The 21,733-nt window shown below is 40.2% G+C and overlaps 1 protein-coding gene across 1 annotated transcript in view; it reads right to left on the bottom strand.

Annotated features, from left to right (window-relative positions):
• Window positions 1-21,482, bottom strand: part of LOC115198914 (protein mono-ADP-ribosyltransferase PARP12) — a 33,783-nt gene extending 12,301 nt beyond the window's left edge. Inside the window, exon 1 of the mRNA XM_029761327.1 lies at window positions 21,113-21,482. Coding sequence (XP_029617187.1) covers window positions 21,113-21,387 — 275 coding nt within the window. The 5' untranslated portion in view covers window positions 21,388-21,482. The remainder of the gene's footprint in view (window positions 1-21,112) is intronic.
• Between the last annotated feature and the right edge of the window lie 251 nt (window positions 21,483-21,733).

Here is a 21,733-nt window from a genome sequence, read left to right as displayed (position 1 = left end):
ATTGACAATTCAATATTACTTTAGCCATATAGTAAATAGCCTTAAGGCATATTTTCATTAAAAGTTATTTTGATGAATTTATTCATACTATTTCGTCCTTCCACAAGATATAGTCCCGACACAAATCTAGGGTTGCTACCGAAGCCGGCTGCTCGTTCGTTTTATTGGTTCGGTTGCCATAGATGCGACCCAGTCGTTCTGGCTTTTTGTTCTGTATCAATGGGTACAGGAAGTTAGTCGTTCATTCATAATGTTCCATTGCCATACTGGCTGGCAACGTTGTTATCCCTTGCTTGCTAGCTAGCCAACTATGGCTAACTTACAGTCACATCAAACAGTGCAGCCAAAATAACCACAAAGTAGCATTTGCATTTGTTTAAGCTGTTTTCTAGTGACATTTATTTGGATACATCCATAACAATGAGTTAATGAGGCGCAATTTCGCCTGGCATAGAAAATGTGCTCACTCGTCAGGACACTGTTTTCAGAGGAGCTAGCTAACAACACAGCTAACACAATCACTTAAAACTGAAGCTGGAAAGACTGTAAACTAGCTGCACTTCATTTCGTTTTACCTTTTTCAATTGACATTTATTTGTATATATCCACAAAAATTATGCCAGCTGATTCATGATTTTCGAGAAATGAGAAATGCTGCATGCCTGTCTGTCTCGTCCCGACACATTCATTACTATGGGACAGTTGGAGATTTAATTTAAATATTTAAAAAATGTTGCAAATGTCGGGGAGACAGATAGCAAGGTTAATACAAATCTCCGCTGTTGAAAACTAAATGACAGTCTAAAAGAAATGTGAGATAATGTCTAGATGCTTTTTATAGTGGAGATCAAGTTTATAAATTGCCTGGCTGGGCTGATGACTAAGTGCAGTATGGTGGCAAAATTGCAAGATTGTTATAATACTTTTATTGCATCAAATGGTTGTTTTATTCAACAGAATAGAGTATTCTTAACTATTGTGTGTGTGTTCTACTGAGGATGTGCCTCTGGGAGATAACACTGACAGGAGATTTACGATGTCTTTTGGGTGATAAAACCTAAAGAGCATTCCAGAGCATGAGTTAATGTTTCTGTTCTATACCGTACAAGTTTGGAGTCGGAAGGCCAGACACTGGTCTATACAATGAAAACTGTTGACACAGCAGATACTGTCTGCTATGTATTATAGGTATCTTTCATACAAATCTGAACCTTGTGACCCATTCCATATATCTGTTGTTCGTCATGTAGGTTGAAAGGGGTGTATCTTGGCTATAAAAGACCTTTGTACTTTTGTCTCGGCGCTCTCAACGAATCATCAGAGACGGGGATTCGTCAACCAGCCATCGCTATTGCAAAGCTCTCACTAATAAATATTCAGTTTAAGTATAACTCTGACTTGTGTGATAAGTTTGTCTGACCTTTGATAGTAAAGAAATGAACCACCACAGCAGTCAGATGCAACAGAGGAAATAGGCATTTTAAAGTCATAGATTTAGCAGTAACTTCTGGAATAGACACCGGCTGGAATGCGGTTTTAACCAATCAGCATTCAGGATTATATCCACCCGTTGTATAATCAACTATAAATGTAATCTTATGTAATCACAGAAAGCATGTGTACTCAAAATAGCATGCAAAGGTTGCAGGTCTGTGAAGGTGATAACACATCAAATAGATTCATAAATACAAAATATCTGACATTGTATTCCCAATTTAACTTTGTTGTGGTTTTAAATGGTTGAAAGCGCAGTGATAACACATTGGAATTCGGTTGTGCATGATTACACATTGGGAATTCAACAAACTTTTGGCTGTTTTCTGAGTGGGTGAATAAATATTGAAATCTCACTGACCAACGTCGCAACTAAATATTACAAAAATGTCCACATTGAAATGACGTGGTGTGCCCAGTGGGATGTGGCTATAGGCCTATACTTATTCCATTGGAAACAGTAAAAATAGGGATCCTACACAAAGAATTGTTGAATCAACGTTGTTTACATGTCATTAAAAAATATATATGTAATGTGATGATGTTGAATCAACATGGAAAATGATTGGATTTGCAAAATGTCATCAACGTAAGGGAATTTCGTATTTTTCTCACCCAACTTTTAACCTAAATCCAATGTGATGGATTTTTGGTTGATTTCACATTGAATTCATGTTAGCTGACAACTCAACCAAATGTAAATTAAAAATTGACTTTGAACAGACGTTTGTTCTCAGTGGGTATTTGATCAGTGCATGATAATATGCCCAGGCCTGTTTCTTACAATTTATTGCAACTACTTTCAACCTAGTGCACAATGGAAAAACGTTTGAGCAGCGCCTAGAGGGTTCAAGATGTGTTCGAATGCAATGCGTAATTTCATGCGTAAATATGGAACATTTTGGATAGGGCCTACTGGAAAAGTTATTAAAAGTAGGCCACCCTCAGATTTGCCCTGTTAAAAAATGTTTTATCATTTTTTGGTTTCATTTATTGTTGGTGTTTCTCTGTAATACTACTAGCCACCTACCAATTTTATGAAGTTGGCTATCTCCCAACCTTAACCAAAGTTAGAGTAGCTAGCTTGTCTAACTATCTTAGCTGGCATGCCTGCTGGCAAGGTTGGTAGACTTTAGAAAAGCAAGCAATAACTAAATGTACTGAATAAGACTCACAATCCTTTAAATAATTTACCTTGATTTTTGCAGAGATGCAGAGAAGCATATTTAGATTCTTTTAAAAAAGAACCAGGCACAGATCTGGGGAAGGGTACCAAAACATTTCTGCAGCATTGAAGGTCCCTAAGAACACAGTAGCCTCCATCGTTCTTAAATGGAAAAAGACACTTTGTAGAGCTGGTTGTCCGGCCAAACTGAGCAATCGTGGGAGAATGTAAGCACTGTATGCTTAAATATACAGAAAAAAACATATTTATGACATAGAATTAAGCATAGTGATTATGGCTCTAGATTGCAGGAAAAAGCTGTTTCAGGTGTTTGGAAAATGCTAAATTCTCCAACTTCTAAATGGGGGGCTAGCCCCCCTCAGACCACCCCTGAGGTATCCTCACATACTTTATGCCCCCTCAGATTTTTTACATGCATGATATGGAAGACTATTAGGCCCAAGTGAAGACCAAAAAAATAAAAAAGACATTATGGGTGGTGGTACTTGGATTTTCGTTTGGCACGGATTGTACTTAACAAACTTGAAAAACTTTGAGAATAAAGTCGATATTTCGAGTATAAAGTATATATATATATCTTTTTTTATAAAGTCAACATTTTATTTCGAGAATAAAGTGTCAATATTTTGAGAATAAAGTCGCAGTTGTATTTCAAGATTAAAGTACGGGATTTGGTTAATAAATGCATACCTCCCTGGCTCCCTGTTGCTGTGTGCTCCACCTTTGAAATGCCTGAGTTAGATGACTGGTGAAACTATACTTTAGAATTGGCTTTTGTAACAAGGAAATCCTTCTTCTTTTAGCACATAATAACCAAAATATTATAAGTATTAGGACCAAGTATTAGGACCTGGAAGAAGTTGTGACTGCCACAGATTGGGTCTTTTCAGAAGGAGGAACCACACAGCCTTGGATGAGGTATTTAATCCAAGTCCGTGTGGATACATAAATAGGTAGAGATGGGCGTGTTAAAACAAACAAATGGCCATAATAATCAAATACACTTGTTCAAACAGACGTCACTGTGCACTCACACTTGTCAATCTAATGATCTAATAACTCGCACGCACCCTCACAGACACACACACCAAGTTTCCACCAGGCAATTTCAGCATTACATGGGCTTGCTCCTACCTATCTCTCCGATTTGGTCCTGCCGTACATACCTACACGTACGCTACAGTCACAAGATAGAGGCCTCTTTATTGTCCTTAGAATTTCTAAGCAAACAGCTGGAGGCAGGGCTTACTCCTATAGAGCTTAATTTTTTTGGAATGGTCTGCCTATCCTTGTGAGAGACGCAGACTGGGTCTCTATCTTTAAGTCTTTACTGAAGACTCCTCTCTTCAGTAGGTGTAACGGCTGTTGGGAGAGAGAGTAGACCAAGGCGCAGCGGAGTTAGTGTTCATCATAGTTATTTAATTAACGTAAGAACACGATACAAAAAACAAGAAAACCGACAGCCAAAACAGTCCTGTCAGGTGCGAAACGAAACAGAAACAATCACCCACAAAACCCCAAAGGAAAACCAGGCTACTTATGTGTGACTCCCAATCAGCAACAACGAACTACAGCTGTGCCTGATTGGGAGCCACACACGGCCCAAAACAAAGAAATACAAAAACATAGAAAAATGAACATAGAACGCCCACCCAATGTAACACCCTGGCCTAACCAAAATAAAGAACAAAAACCCCTCTCTATGGCCAGGGCGTTACAGTAGGTCCTATGACTGAGTGTAGTCTGGCCCAGGGGTGTGAAGGTGAATGGAAAGACATTGGAGCAACAAACTGCCCTTGCTGTCTCTGCCTGGCTGGCTCCCCTCTCTCCACTGGGATTCTCTGCCTCTGACCCTGTTTTGGGGGCTGAGTCACTGGCTTACTAGTGCTCTTCCATGCCGCCCCTAGGAGGGGTGCGTCACTTGAGTGGGTTGAGTCACAGATGTGATCTTCCTGTCTGGTTTTGCGCCCCCTCTGGCTCCTGGGGTGGAGAAGATTTTCGTGGGGGATTTTCAGCCTTGTCTCAGGGTAGTAAGTTGGTTGTCTGTTGATATCCCTCTAGTGGTGTAGGGGCTGTGCTTTGGCAAACTCCACCCCTTTCTCAGTCTCCAGTATCTTTGCTGAAATAGTCTATGTACCGGGGGGCTAGGGTCAGTCTGTCTTATCTGGTGTCCTGTGTGAATTTAAGTATGCTCCCTCTAATTCTCTCTCTCCCTCTACTCGTGGAGGACCTGAGGCCTAGGATCATTCTTCAGGACAACATGGCCTGACTCCTGGCTGTCCCCAGTCCACCTGGTTGTGCTGCTGCTCCAGTTTCAACTGTACTGCCTGCGGCTACGGAACCCTGACCTGTTCACTGGACGTGCTACCTTGTCCCGGACCTGCTGTTTTCGACTCTCTCTCTTTCTCTACCGCACCTGCTGTCTCGACTTCTAAATGCTTGGCTATGAAAAGACAACTGACATTTACTCCTGAGGTACTGATCTGTTGCACCCTCTACAACCACTGTGATTATTATTTGAGCCTGTTGGTCACGTTTGAACATCTTGAAGAACAATCTGGCCTTAAAACTTCTTATGAATCGGTGTCCTGTCAACGGGACAGTTGTTGCTCAATATGCATAATGTGACTAAAATGTAAAAAAAAATATAGAAAAAATAACGGTACATATATTATATGGGCAGAAAGCTTCAATTCTTGTTAATCTAACTGCATTGTCCAATGTATAGTAGCTATTACAGCGGGGGGAAAATACTATGCTATCGTTTGAGGAGAGTGCACAACAACAAAACACTTTTAGCACGGCGACAGGTTTGATTTATTCACATCTGAAGGGTAAATCATTTACTTACATTCTGAAATCTTGCTCTGATTTGTCATCCTAAGGGTCCCAGAGATAAAATGTAGTGTAGTTTTGTTTGATAAAATCCTTTTTCATATCCTAAAAAATCCATATAGTATGCACGATCGATTTTGTATTTCCACTCGTTCAACTTGCAAAGAAAGACATCTGTGAAAATCGAACGCTAAATGTTGTTTCAACCAGTCAATTTAAGTGAAGTGAAATACCAGTCTTTATATTTATATTGTAAATCTGAGCTAATGCAGTTGTTTCAATGGTTGCATAGTACTCATTCGAGAGATTTTTGAAATATTTTCTTTGATTGCTATATATTTATGTGTGTGTATCCCTAATTCCTAATGAAATATGTGTATGAATAGCAAACAAGGCACTCGAAAGCCACAACATGTCAAAGTCAACATACAATACACATTGGGCTCCCGACTGGCGCAGTGGTCTAACACACTGCAGTACCTGGTTCGAATCCAGGCTGCAACACATCCGGCCGTGATTGAGGATAGGGCGGCGCACAATTGGCCCAGCGTCGTCTGGGTTTGGCCAGGGTAGGCGTCATTGTAAATAAGAATTTGTACTGACTTGTCTAGTTAAATAAAGGTTAACACAAAAAATTGAAAAAATGATTGGTACACACACTTCACCACAGTGTTCTCCACTCTAAATAATATATGTTTATAGATGTGTTGTTAATTTGATGTATTGCTAAAATAAAAGTTCAATAAAATAAGAAAACATACAAAAATGCTATGCTAATGCAAAATACAAGTTTACACACTCCCAGGAATGTCATACATTATGGATCATTAGCTTACCTACATAAAATGTACTAACAGGAGAAGCGACACGAATGCTGATCCAATGTCTCCAAACACAGAAGTGAAATATTTAAGATAAGAGCCAAGTTAGCAGCCAACACTGATCTAATGTAATAAGTGAACACACCATAAACAAATATACACACTATTTACAATTACAGTATTTAGAACACCATATACACAAGATTGTGCTACTGGTCCCAAGTCTCTTTCTGCTGTATTCACACCTCTAGATGGATGGGCGGGGGTTTGTTGTGGAGCCAGAGAGAGCAGCTGTCAGACTAAGTGGGGGATAGAGGACTTGAATGTGGTCTCTTTGAAGTCAGTCTTTACCACTATTGAAGATTTGTTTTTATCAGTAAGAATTCAAGTTTATTACTATGGTTAGGTTCTTGAAAATGTATCAATTTACCAATTCGTCCACTTGGAGGCCACTTGGGTACATTTGGGAATATCGTGAAGGACACCTGGGTGACTTTATACTAAATGTCATGTAGCTTGCTCATTCTTGAAGGTATCAGTCTGAAACAGCTTCCTAGCTGAATGTGTGGCTTTTCTTTTTCATGTCAAAGAAGAAGCAACAAAAATTAAAAACATATGTTTTTTTCTTTGTATTATCTTTTATCAGATATATTGTGTTATGTTCTCCTACATTAATTTCACATTTCCCCAAACTTCAACGTGTTTCCTTTCAAATTATATGAAGAATATGCAGATCCTTTCTTCCGGTCCTGAGCAACAGGCAGATAGATTTGGGTATGTCATTTTAGGGGAAAATTTAAAAAAAGGTGTGGATCCTTAAGAGGTTTTAAATGGCCATGTACTCTGATAATCTACACCCGGCACAGCCAGAAGAGGACTGGCCACCCCTCAAAGCCTGGTTCCTCTCTAGGTTTCTTCCTTTCTAGGGAGTTTTTCCTAGCCACCGTGCTTCTACATCTGCATTGCTTACTGTTTGGGGTTTTAGGCTGGGTTTCTGTATAAGCACTTTGTGACATCTGCTGATGTAAAAAGGGCTTTATAAATAAATACATTTGATTGATTGATCTAAATATAGGCCTCAATGATGATAGGGCTATATAGGCTAGGCCTATATAAAGAAATAATCATTGATCTGACATGACTTAGTTGGTAGCCTAGCTAATATCTCCTTTCACTATCCATCTATCGGTGATGTCGTCAAGGATGGAAGAAATGAAAGATGCATAGGTTATCATCTCTGTTATAGGCTATTTGTCTCAGCAATAACGCTTAGGCTATCACTTGTTCACCTTATATAGACTAGTGGCTACATCTGTTAGGTTATAATAATGGAACATTAAATTGCTGCACCAGTCGCGAGTCATGACTGCAGTCAAATTCCACGTGACTTCTGAGTCACAGCAACTAGGCTTCTCATAAACTGCGCTCTAATGACGCTGATGGTCATTAGTAGCCTACCAAACTTGCTAACGACCAGTCGCTAACAGTAGCGGTGTGTGGGTAAAATCACTGGGGAAGCCAGAAAGAAAATCCATATTACAACCTATGTGTTGTGATAATGGCATTGTTTGCTCCAGGTTATGATCTATAAAGGTATTCAGAGTGGACACCTAGTCCGACTCAGGAGGCGAACACACCACCCATCGCTTTCCGAGTATATTACTCACTAATGTTCAGTCTCTGTATAATAAAGTTGACGAGCTCAGGGCGAGGATTTAATTCCAGAGAGACATCAGGGATTGTAACATACTCTCATTCACGGAAACATGGCTCTCTCGGGATATACTGTCTGTGTCCGTACAGCCAGTTGGGTTCTCAGTTCATTGTGCTGACAGGAATAAAGATCTCTCCGGGAAGAAGAAGGGTGAGGGTGTATGTTTCATTATTAACTACTCATGGTGTGATTGTGATAACATACAGAAACTCAAGTCCTTTTGTTCACCCGACCTAGAATACCTCACAATCAAATGCCGTCCTTATTACCTCCCAAGAGAATTCTCTTCGGTTATAGTCACAGCCGTGTAGATTCCCTCTCAAGCCGATACCACGACGGCCCTCAAAGAACTACACTAGACCCTATGCAAACTAGAAAATACATATCCTGAGGCCGCATTTATTGTAGCCAGGGATTTTAACAAAGCTAATCTGAGAAAAACGCTACCAAAGTTCTACCAACACATTGACTGTAGCACTCTGAGAAAACATTGGACCGCTGTTACTCAGCTTTTCGAAATGCCTACAAGGTCTTACCCTGCCCTCCCTTCGGAAAATCTGGTCACGACTCCATTTTGCTCCTCCTTTCTTATAGGCAGACGCTCAAACAGGAAGTACCTGTGCTATGGACTATTCAACGCTGGTCTGACAAATCGGAATCCATGCTTCAAGATTGTTTTGATCATGCTGACTGGGATATATTCCAGGTAGCCTTTACAATAATATCAACAAATACATGGATACGGTGACTGAGTTTATCAAGAAATGTAGAGGAAATGCTGTACCCACTGTGACTATTAAAACCTACCCAAACCAGAAACCGTGAATAGATGGCAACATTCACGCAAAAAACTGAAAGTGTGAACCACCGCATTTAACCATGGCAAGGTGACTGGGAATATGGCCGGATACAAACAGTGTAGTTATTCCCTTCGCAAGGGAATCAAACAGCCAAAACACCAGTACAGAGACAAAGTGGAGTCGCAATTCAACGGCTCAGACATGAGACGTATGTGGTACAGTCTACAGACAATCACGGACTACAAAGGGAAAACCAGCCACGTCACGGACACCACCGTCTTGCTTCCGGATAAGCTAAACACCTTTTCGCCCACTTTGAGGATAACACAGTGCCACCGACACGGCCAGCTACCAAGGACTGTGGGCTCTCCTCCGTGGCCAACGTGAGTAAGACATTTAAGCGTGTTAACCCTCGCAAGGTTGCCGGCCCAGAGGGCATCCCTAGCTGCGTCCTCAGAGCATGGCAAGACCAGCTGGCTGGAGAATGTACGGACATATTCAATCTCTCCCTATCCCAGTCTGCTGTCCCCACACGCTTCAAGATGTCCACCATTGTTCCTGTACCCAAGAAAGCAAAGGTAACTGAACTAAATGACTATCGCCCTGTAGCACTCACTTCTGTCATCATGAAGTGCTTTGAGAGACTAGTCAAGGATTCTATCACCTCTACCTTACCTGAAACCCTAGACCCACTTCAATTTGCTTACCGCCCCAATAGATCCACAGCCGATGCAATTGCCATCGCACTGCACATTGCCCTATCCTATCTGGAAAAGAGGAATACCTATGTAAGAATGCTGTTCATTGACTATAGCTCAGCATTCAATACCATAGTACCCTTCAAGCTCATCATTAAACTTGAGGCCCTTGTTCTGAACCCGGCCCTGTACAACTGGGTTGTGGACTTCCTGACGGGCCGCCCCCAGATGGTGAAGGTAGGAAAAAATACCTCCACTTCGCTGATCCTCAACACAGGGGACACACAAGGGTGCGTACTCAGCCCCCTTCTGTACTCCCTGTTCACCTATGACTGCATGGCCACCCACGCCTCCAACTCAATCATCAAGTTTGCAGACAACACACAGTAGTAGGCCTAATTACCAACAATGACGAGACAGCCTACAGGGAGGAGGTGAGGGCCCTGGGAGTGTGGTGCCAGGAAAATAACCACTCACCCATGGTCAACAAAACAAAGGAGCTGATCGTGGACTTCAGGAAACAGCAGAGGGAGCACCCCCCTATCCACAGACGGAAACACAGAAGAGAAGGTGGAAAGCTTCAAGTTCCTCGGCATACACGTCACTGACAAACTGAAATTGTCCACCCACACAGACAGCGTGGTGAACAAGGCGCAACAGCGCCTCTTCAACCTCTGGAGGCTGAAGAAATTTGGCTTGTCATCTAAAACACTCACAACTTTTACAGATGCACAATTGAGAGCATCCTGTCGGGCTGTATCACCACCTGGTATGGCAATTGCACCGCCCTCAACCGCAAGGCTCTCCAGAGGGTAGTGCGGTCTGCACAACACATCACCGGGGGCAAACTACCCGCCCTCCAGGACACCTACACCACCCGATGTCACAGGAAGGCCAAAAAGATCATCAAGGACAACAACCACCCGAGCCACTGCATGCTAGTTCCTGTGTGGCTCAGTTGGTAGAGCATGGTGTTTGCAACGCTAGGGTTGTGGGTTCGATTCCCACGGGGGACCAGTTCGATTTTTTTTTAAATAATAATAATGTATGAAATGTATGCATTCACTACTGTAAGTCGCTCTGGATATACATTTACTCAAATGTAAATGTATGTTCACCCCGCTATCATCCAGAAGGCGAGGTCAGTACAGGTGCATCAAAGCTGGGACCGAGAGACTGAAAAACAGCTTCTATCTCAAGGCCATCAGACTGTTAAATAGCCTTTACTAGCACCTTAGAGGCTGCTGCCCTATATACATAGACTTGAAATCACTGGCCACTTTAATAATGTTTATATATCTTGCACTACTCATCTCATATGTATATACTGTATTCTATTCTACTGTATTTTAGTCTATGCCACTCTGACATTGCTCGTCCAAATATTTATATATTCTTAATTCCATTCCTTCAATTTAAATGTGTGTGTATTGTGTGTATTACTGTGGAATTGTTAGATATTACTTGTTAGATATTACTGCACAGTTAGAGCTAGAAACACAAGCATTTTGCTACACCCACAATAACATCTGCTAAACATGTGTATGTGACCAATAACATTTTATTTGATTCTGTTAGTTCATATGCCGTATGACCATGATATACTGTAGTATGTAAAGACCAGATTAAATTGAGAATAGTCTGATGGGTGAGAATATTATCAAGTGCGTGTCAAATTGTGAATGAGAGACTGATGAAGTGTGTGCAGCCATTTGAGAGAAACATAGCAGAGTGATTGCCTTTCATGTGACTTTTTTCAAATAATCATAAGAGTTGCATCATGCAGCCTTAGAATGTATTAAAAATCAAAATATATAGCCTGAAATTTGTATCACAACTAAAGTTGCATAAATAACTTTCATATAAGCATATAGGAGGACCTGTTTCTTTGTTAACCGCTCAACACAGAATAGCCGCATGTGCCCACCTCCTCGGAAATCGTTTGGGTAAAATATCCTTTCTATTTTATTCAGCTACTGTATGTTCAATTGTATTGTTTTTTCTTACTATAAAATAATGCCACGGAAATTATAAGCAAATTTTGCCAGCTAAATTAATTAGTGTAGCCCACAGCCACATGGCATAGTTAGATCAGGGCCTAAAATAAGGAAGACTCAGAATATGTTATTCTATTCTTCTGAATAGGCAACATTTCCTTTAGACCTGCCCTAAAATAAATTATGGATTTATTTTTATGGTGTAGGGCATGTTATATTAAATGGATTTATTAGCATTTTTAAAATGTAGATGTTCTAAAGGTCCTCATAAGTGGCTTGTACGCTATGCAAGGGAGCCGGAGATGCTAAACATCTTTTTGTTGAATAACGGTCAATTACCATGAGACCAGCACTTATTTGCATGACAATCAAGAGCTGACGAATTTGGAGAGCAGCTTGACTTGGGGACTAGGTTTGCAAAATTCTGTGACTTTTCAATATATTCTCTGGTTTTCCAGAAATCCTGGTTGGAGGATTCCGGATATCCTGCTTATTCCCTCCTGATCCGGGATCCTCCAACCGGGATTGTGGAAAACCAGGGAATTTATTTAAAAGTTTCCAGAATTTTGCAAACCTACTTGGGACACATACATGCATAGCCCCAGGTCTCCAGGATCCCAAGATAATTTGTTTCACAATTCCATTGGGTCAGAAGTTTACATACACTAAGTTGACTGTGCCTTTAAACAGCTTGTAAAATTCCAGAAAATGATGTCATGGCTTTAGAAGCTTCTGATAGGCTAATTGACATCATTTGAGTCAATTGGAGGTGTACATTTTACATTTACATTTACGTCATTTAGCAGACACTCTTATCCAGAGCGACTTACCTGTGGATGTATTTCAAGGCCTTCCTTCAAACTCAGTGCCTCTGCTTGACATCATGGGAAAATCAAAAGAAATCAGCCAAGACCTCAGAAAATAAATTGTAGACCTCCACAAGTCTGGTTCATCCTTGGGAGCAATTTCCAAACGCCTGAAGGTACCACGTTCATCTGTACAAACAATAGTACGCAAGTATAAACACCATGGGACCACGCAGCCATCATACCGCTCAGGAAGGAGACGCGTTCTGTCTCCTAGAGATAGACATACTTTGGTGCGAAAAGTGCAAATCAATCCCAGAACAACAGCAAAGGACCTTGTGAAGATGCTGGAGGAAACAGGTACAAAGGTATCTATATCCACAGTAAAACGAGTCCTATATCGACATAACCTGAAAGGCAAATGACCCCTGAAAGGACAATGACCCCAAGCATACTTCCAAAGTTGTGGCAAAATGGCTTAAGGACAACAAATTAAAGGTATTGGAGTGGCCATCACAAAGCCCTGACTTCAATCCTATAGAAAATTTGTGTGAAGAACTGAAAAAGCGTGTGCGAGCAAAGGCCTACAAACCTGACTCAGTTACACCAGCTCTATCAGGAGGAATGGGCCAAAATTCGCCCAACTTATTGTGGGAAGCTTGTGGAAGGCTACCCGAAACGTTTGACCCAAGTTAAACAATTTACCCAAGTTAAACAATTTAAAGGCAATGCTATCAAATACTAATTGAGTGTATGTAAACTTCTGACCCACTGGGAATGTGATGAAAGAAATAAAAGCTGAAATAAATCACTCTACTATTATTCTGACATTTCACGTTCTTCAAATAAAGTGGTGATCCTTTTACTAGGATTAAATGTCAGGAATTGTGAAAAACTTGAGTTTACATGTATTTGGCTAAAGTGTATGTAAACTTCCGACTTCAACTGTACAGGGTCAGTTCTAGTATCATATTTACAATGTGCAGGGATACTGGATCGATAGAGGTAGATACAGTGCCTTCGGAAAGTATTCAGACCCTTGACGTTTTCACATTTTGTTACGTTACAGCCTTATTCTAAAATGTATTACACTGTTTTTTCCCCTCATCAATCTACACACTAACTTCAAGCACCAGCTGTCAGAGCAGCTCACAGATCATTGCACCTGTACATAGCCCATCTGTAAATAGCCCATCCAACTACCTCATCCCCATACTGTATTTATTTAACTCCTTTGCACCCCAGTATCTCTACTTGCAAATTCATCTTCTGCACATCTATCACTCCAGTGTTTAATTGCTATATTGTAATTACCTCGCCACTATAGCCTATTTTATTGCCTTACCTCCATTATCTTACCTCATTTGCACACACTGTGTATATATATATATATACATACTTTTTTTCTACTGTATTATTGACTGTATGTTTGTTTATTCCATGTGCAACTCTGTGTTGTTGTATGTGTCGAATTGCTTTGCTTTATCTTGGCCAGGTCGCAGTTGTAAATGAGAACTTGTTCCTGGTTAAATAAAGGTGAAATAAAATAAATAAACACAATACCCCATAATGACAAAGCAAAACCTGTTTTTTAGACATTTTAGCTAATGTATTAAAAATACAAAACTGAAATATCACATGTACATAACTATTCAGACCCTTTACTCAGTACTTTGTTGAAGCACCTTTGGCAGCGGTTACAGCCTCGATTCTTCTTGGGTATGACGCTACAAGCTTGGCACACCTGTATTTGGGGAGTTTCTCCCATTCTTCTCTGCAGATCCTCTCAAGTTCTGTCAAGTTGGATGGGGAGTGTTGCTGCACAGCAATTTTCAAGTCTCTCCAGAGACATTCAATCGGGTTCAAGTCAGGGCTCTGGCTGGGCCACTCAAGGACATTCAGAGACTTGTCCCGAAGCCACTCCTGCGTTGTCTTGGCTGTGTGCTTAGGGTCGTTGTCCTGTTGGAAGGTGAACCTTCGCCCCAGTCTGAGGTCCTGAGCGCTCTGGAGCAGGTTTTCATCAAGGACCTCTCTGTACTTTGCTCCGTTCACCTTCGTCTCGATCCTGACTAGTCTGCTAGTCCCCGCCGCTGAAAAACATCCCCACAGCATGATGCTGCCACCACCATGCTTTACCGTAGGGATGGTGCAAGGTTTACTCCAGACGTGACGTTTGGCATTCAGGCCAAATAGTTCAATCTTGGTTTCATCCGAGAATCTTGTTTCTCATGGTCTGAGAGTATTTAGGTGCCTTTTGGCAAACTCCAAGCGGGCTGTCATGTGCCTTTTACTGAGGAGTGGCTTCCGTCTGGCCACTCTACCATAAATGCCTGATTGGTGGAGTGGTTGTCTTTCTGGTAGGTTCTTCCATCTCCACAGAGGAACTCTAGAGCTCTGTCAGAGTGACCATTGGGTTCTTGGTCACCTCCCTGACCAAGGCCCTTCTCCTCCGATTGCTCAGTTTGGACAGGCGGCCAGCACTAGGATGAGTCTTGGTGGCTCCAAATATCTTCCATTCAAGAATGATGGAGGCCACTGTGTTCTTGGGGACCTTCAATGCTGCACAACATTTTTTGTTACCCTTCCCCAAATCTGTGCCTTGACACAATTCTAAGCTCTACAGACAATTCCTTCGACCACATGGCTTGGTTTTTGCCCTGACATGCACTGTCAACTGTGGGACCTTATATAGTGTAACGGGTTTTGTTGGAAGGAGTGGACCAAAGCGCAGCGTGGTAAGTGTTCATGATCTTAATTATCCAAAAACACTCAAACAAAATAACGTAAGGGAAAAACGAAAGCGCACAGTTCTGTCAGGTACAGAATAACAAAACAAAAAACAACTACCCACAAACACAGTTGGGAAAGGCTGCCTAAGTATGATTCCCAATCAGAGACAACGATAGACAGCTGCCTCTGATTGGGAACCCTACTCGGCCAAAACAAAGAAATAGGTAACATAGAATGCCCACCCCACATCACACCCTGACCTAACCAAATAGAGAAATAAAGCGGCTCTCTAAGGTCAGGGCGTGACATATAGACAGGTGTGTGCCTTTCCAAATCGTGTCCAATCTATTGAATTTACCACAGGTGGACTCCAATCAAGTTATCGAAACATCAAGGATAATCAATGGAAACAGGATGCACCTGAACTCAATTTCAAGTCTTATAGCAAAGGGTCTGAATACTTATGTAAATAGGGTATTTTCTACTTTGTCATTATGGGGTATTATGTGTAGACGGGTGATAATTTTTGCGTTTTTATATAATTTTGAAATCAGGCTGTAACACAACAAAATGTGGAATAAGTCAAGGGGTATAAATACTTTCTGAAGGCACTGTATGTAAACACACAGATTTGGATGAAGTAACTCATCCAAGTTTGTGTTGTTCCTCCTTCTGAAAAGACCCAATCTGTGGCAAAACCACTTCCAGGTCCTAATAATTAGGTTATTATGTGCTAAAAGAGCAAGGATTTCCTTGTTACTAAAACCAATCCTAAAGTATAGTTTTAACGGTCATCTACTAATGTGGCGCGCACAGCAACAGGCAGCCATGGAGGCATGCAATTAATAACCAAATCCCCTACTTTAATCTTGAAATACAACTGAGTTTATTCTCGAACTACCACTTTGTTCTCAAAATATTGCCACTTTATTCCTGAAATATTGCCTCTTTAATCTCGAAATATTGGCACTTTATTCTCAAAATGTAATTTTGACTTTATTCTCAAAATATTGCCACTTTATTCATGAAATGTACGTTTTTAAAGTACTATCCGTGCAAATCAAAGTGGCACCACCCATCACCATTTATTTATTTGTTCCTCTTCACTTGGCCCTAAAACTAGGCTACAGATTATATTTTTTGCCTGGGTTAGGCCCAACATGTTATCTAAATGTAAATACCTAATAGAGCTCCACAGTGGAGGTGTCATAATACCAAAAAAAACTAGCGGTCAAACAGGGCAATGGTTCTTCCAACATTCATTTTTCCCATATGGAGTTTTAGAAACACTTAAAATAAGGGCTGTGTTTTGATAACCATAAATTCTCTCTCAGAGAAGGTGACTTTTATCAATATATTTGGTAGAGGTCGACCGATTAATCGGAATGGCCGATTAATTAGGGCCGATTTCAAGTTTTCATAACAATCGGTGATCGGCATTTTTGGACACCGATCATGGCCGATTACATTGCACTCCACGAGGAGACTGCGTGGCAGGCTGACTACCTGTTATGCGAGTGCAGCAAGGAGACAAGGTAAGGTGCTAGCTAGCATTAAATGTATCTTATAAAAAACAATCAATCTTAACATAATCACTAGTTAACTACACATGGTTGATGATATTACTAGTTTATCTAGCTTTAGTTCCATTTTCTACCTTTCTTTCCTCTCCTCCCTTGCAGCAGAGGGCTCTCATTACAGCTGAATGGATTCTGTATACAATTAGTTGCATATAATCGATCCGGTGCCTGTTCATTTATCATTGAATCATAGCCTACTTCGCCAAACGGGTGATTTAACAAGCGCATTCGCGAAAAAAGCGCCTTTCTTAAAATCAATACACAAGTATATATTTTTAAACCTGCATATTTAGTTAATATTGCCTGCTAACATGAATTTATTTTAACTAGGGAAATTGTGTCACTTCTCTTGCGTTCTGTGCAACAGAGTCAGGGTATATGCAGTAGTTTGGGCCGCCTGGCTCGTTGCGAACTGTGAAGACTATTTCTTCCTAACAAAGACAGCCTACTTCGCAAAACGGGGGATGATTAAACAAAAGCGCATTTGTGAAAAAAGCACAATCGTTGCACGAATGTACCTAACCATAAACATCAATGCCTTTCTTAAAATCAATACACAGAAGTATATTTTTTTAAACCTGCATATTTAGTTAAAAGAAATTCATGTTAGCAGGAAATATTAAACTAGGCAAATTGTGTCACTTCTCTTGCGTTCATTGTACGCAGAGTCAGGGTATATGCAACAGTTTGGGCCGGCTGGCTCATTGCGAACTAATTTTCCAGAATTTTCCGTAATTATGACATAACATTGAAGGTTGTGCAATGTAACAGGAATATTTAGACTTATATGGATGCCACCCGTTAGATAAAATACGGAACGGTTCCATATTTCACTGAAAGAATAAACGTTTTATTTTCAAAATGATAGTTTCCGCATTTGACCATATTAATGACCTAAGGCTTGTATTTCTGTGTGTTATTATGTTATAATTAAGTCTATGATTTGATATTTGATAGAGCAGTCTGACTGAGCGGTGGTAGGCAGCAGCAAGCTCGTAAGCATTCATTCAAACAGCACTTTCATGCGTTTGCCAGCAGCTCTTCATAATGCTTCAAGCATTGCGCTGTTTATGACTTCAAGCCTATCAACTCCTGAGATTAGGCTGGTGTAACCAATGTGAAATGGCTAGCTAGTTAGCGGGGTGCGCGCTAATAGCGTTTCAAACGTCACTCGCTCTGAGACTTGGAGTAGTTGTTCCCCTTGCTCTGCAAGGGCTGCGGCTTTTGTGGAGCAACGGGTAACGATGCTTCGAGGGTGGCTGTTTTCGATGTGTTCCTGGTTCAAGCCCAGGTAGGGGCGAGGAGAGGGACGGAAGCTATACTGTTACACTGGCAATACTATAGTGCCTATAAGAACATCCAATAGTCAAACGTATATGAAATACAAAGGTAGAGAGAGAAATAGTCCTATAATTCCTATAATAACTTCAACCTAAAACTTCTTACCTGGGAATATTGAAGATTCATGTTAAAAGGAACCACCAGCTTTCATATGTTCTGAGCAAGGAACTTAAACGTTAACTTTTTTTACATGGCACATATTGCACTTTTACTTTCTTCTCCAACACTTTGTTTTTGCATTATTTAAACCAAATTGAACATGTTTCATTATTTATTTGAGGCTAAATTGATTTGATTGATGTATTATATTAAGTTAAAATAAAAGTGTTCATTCAGTATTGTTGTAATTGTCATTATTACAAATAAATAAATAAAGTTTTTAAAATCAGCCAATTAATCGGTATCGGCTTTTTTGGTCCTCCAATAATCGGTATCGGCATAAAAAAAAAAAAATCATAATCGGTCGACCTCTAATATTTGGCCCTATTTACTCTTATATTCGAAAATGCTAATTAGCATCAAAGTAGACATCATGCAAGACTACAAATCCCAGCAAACTCCTGCACATCATCTCTAGCTGACGCCTTTGCGAACAGGTATTGTGTCAATTTAAAACTTACACTAGACAGTTCACAGAATTGTCAATTTAAAAGAAATGTAGCCAATGTATTCATTAGTAAATTTAGCTAACATTAGATAGTTAATTCAGAGATTCTTACCTTTGCCTCGATTCGGCAGTCTCGTCCAGATCATCATGGCATTTGTAGTTCTTTATGATAGCCAAGTTAGCAGCTAATTAGCATTTCATTTTTTTTTTTGGGGGGGGGGTAAATATAGGGGAATATATTGATAAAAGTCACCTTGTCCTAGAGAGATTTACACGGTTATCAAAACGTCACACCAGGGTAAGCCTACACAGAACACAGCCCTTATTTTAAATGTTTCTAAAATCCCCTATGGGAAAAAATGTATGGTGGAAATTTCACTGTGACCTGCTGCTGACTATCAGGCAGTGAGCAGGTTGTTACTGAGTGAGTGGTGGGAAGGGGTGCTTGTGTGTGTTGAGAGAGCACTGCAGCAGGCAGCTGAGTCATGGTGACAGAGCAGCACACGCACACGTTGTGACAACGTTTAACCAGTTGTAGGTAGGCTATTTAGATTGGTTAATATTGGAGATACCTATTTCCAAATCTTTTTCCATACAACATATTAATGTGCAAGAACTGATATGACGGAGACAAAGCATTGGAAAACGACTTTAGGCACACTAGAGTGCTTTAGATAGTTGGTTTAAAGTAAACTGCATTCTAATGTTTACTTTTCTTAAGGAAAACCAAATCAAGGAAAGGGTTTTAGGCATGCGTAGTTCTTGAGTCTCGAGCGCTGTGCAAGTGGAGATTTGAAATAGAAGTTATGGAATTCCCTTGCGTGCTTCTGTTGTAGGACAACGTGACATTAAATGTGGAGAATGATAGATTTGTATATGTTGGCCATCAAGTAGGCTATTAATTTCTATGCCATTGTAGGCTACTCTAGCCTACCATTTGATACAATAAATACATTGAAATTACAATATCACTTGAGTCATTGCAAATCAATTTGTGCCACTTGTGTTGCCTACCTGGAGCTGACAAACATATTTAATAAATAGCCTATAACTTCAGTTTGTTGTTGTAGCCTTGTGTTATTATGCAATTATTAATGGCACTGTTTAGTTAATTAAATTGGAAGTTATCAATTGTGATCATGGTCACAGCTCAATGTTAGTTTCATTGTGGACTTTTCCCTGAAATTAGATGTAGGCGGCCTATCAGGGGCTATGGGCTACCTGCATCCAGTTCAGCAAACCATGGCAAAGTTGAATTGCAATTATAAACCCAGATTTTAGTCAGTAGCCTATTCCTATTGAAACAACAAGTCAAGCTCGCAAATAGTCCATTTATAACAGTTGGTAGTCTTAACATCTGGCACATTATAATGGCACAATTGCTAGAAAATAGTTGCACAGAGATGTTGAGATCCTCTGTACAACTTTCATCCCTCAAACTCTCCTGTCAGATTTATCTATAGTTATGCACATGCACAAATTGGATTTATTTATAGTCCTGAATACTGATTGGCTGACAGCTGTGCTATATCAGACTGTATACCACGGTTATGACAAAACATTAATTTTTACTACTCTAATTACATTGGTAACCAGTTTATAATAGCAATAAGGCACCTCAGGGGTTTGTGGTAGGCCTTAATGGCCAATATACCACAGCTAAGGGCTGTGTCCTAAGAACAGCCCTTAGCAGTGGTATATTGGCCATGTACCACACACCTCCTTGTGCCTTATTGCTTAATCATAGCAGTCAAAACAAGTTAAATCGACATTCATTGATGGAACATTTTTAATAAGGGTGAATTATCTTTTCTCTTAAGACATATTCTTAAACTCTCAAGGATCATTATTTTGATGTAAAACCGAATTTAGCCTCAGCCTATGTCATTACAAATTACGTCAATATTCCTTCCTAAGCGCTCGACAACATTATGGAAAAAAATGTTTATTGGATAAATGTGGCAACTCCTCTTTTGCTGTAGAAAAACAAATGGGGGGGCTAGAGCTCAGCCCGTGTGGGTCGGTTTTGATGCATCATTTGTTTCAAAATATTAGCTACACCTGGCAACCCTGGTGGTTCTCAAAATACACCAATAACGCCATGAAGCAGGGTTCCCAACTGGCAGCAATTGGCTCCCTAAGTTATCTGAGCAAAAAAAAACAAATATATATATATATATATATTTTTTTTTTTTTATGATTTGTTTATTTTTTTACATAAAAGACTAAAAACACCAGCAGATCAGCTCCAATTGATTTTAATTTGCGAAATCTGTTCCCAAGTATTCCCACGCATAATAGAAGAGACACTTGATCGTCTACAAATGTGTGGGATACTTGCGGTCAATTTGCAGTAAAATTATTTGTAATTATGATCCCTGCCATAAAGCAAAGGGAAAGGCTATATGCCAAAAGTTCCCCAGAGTGGGCCTTGTGATTAAAATAACGTCACCAGGTAACGATTGTAACAGTAACACAATTGCGAAGCATTGAAGTTCCATACCTTCTCCGACTGAACGGGCAATCTCCAAGCAGGAATCGTTTACAAAAATGTAAATTTCGGCATCCCTGGCAATCGCTGGATCTGCACAGTCGAACTCCAGTCTTGGCTACCACCCTTTGCTCTCCGTCAAAAACAACAAAACAAAATTTAGCTTGATTCGTAATTACATCCCGCACCGAGACGGGCAAGTCACTGTAAAAATTCGCATCTAATTCATCGACGTTCATTGATCCATGATTAGCACAAATAAGTTTAGTTGTGGTCGATTCCGTCATTTCTTCAACCTGTTAAACAACCGTAAACTTTCCAATTGGTTCGGAACACTAACAAGAATATTACGTGTTTAGAAGGGAGCTGGTGAGTGAATCGAAACCGAAACTTAGTATAACCTTTATGATCTTTCCTTCTTCTGCACATGCAATAAAACTTTCATATTGCACAAAATAATTAGCAAGATCTTGACACTAGCCAATGTGTTATATACTATTTATATAAATAGGCCTGGAATCTTTATCATTGGAACGTAAATATGGAGGTCAACTATCTCCTGTAAAAAATACCAACTATGCCCAGTAGATGTCAGATGCATCCCATCCAAACAATAGGCCAGGGGAAATTCAT

The sequence above is a fragment of the Salmo trutta genome, chromosome 8 (genome assembly GCF_901001165.1).
Source record: "Salmo trutta chromosome 8, fSalTru1.1, whole genome shotgun sequence".
NCBI lineage: Eukaryota > Metazoa > Chordata > Actinopteri > Salmoniformes > Salmonidae > Salmo > Salmo trutta.
The sequence above is the reverse complement of the archived record's forward strand: the minus strand, read 5'-3'. Positions and strand labels throughout refer to the sequence as shown.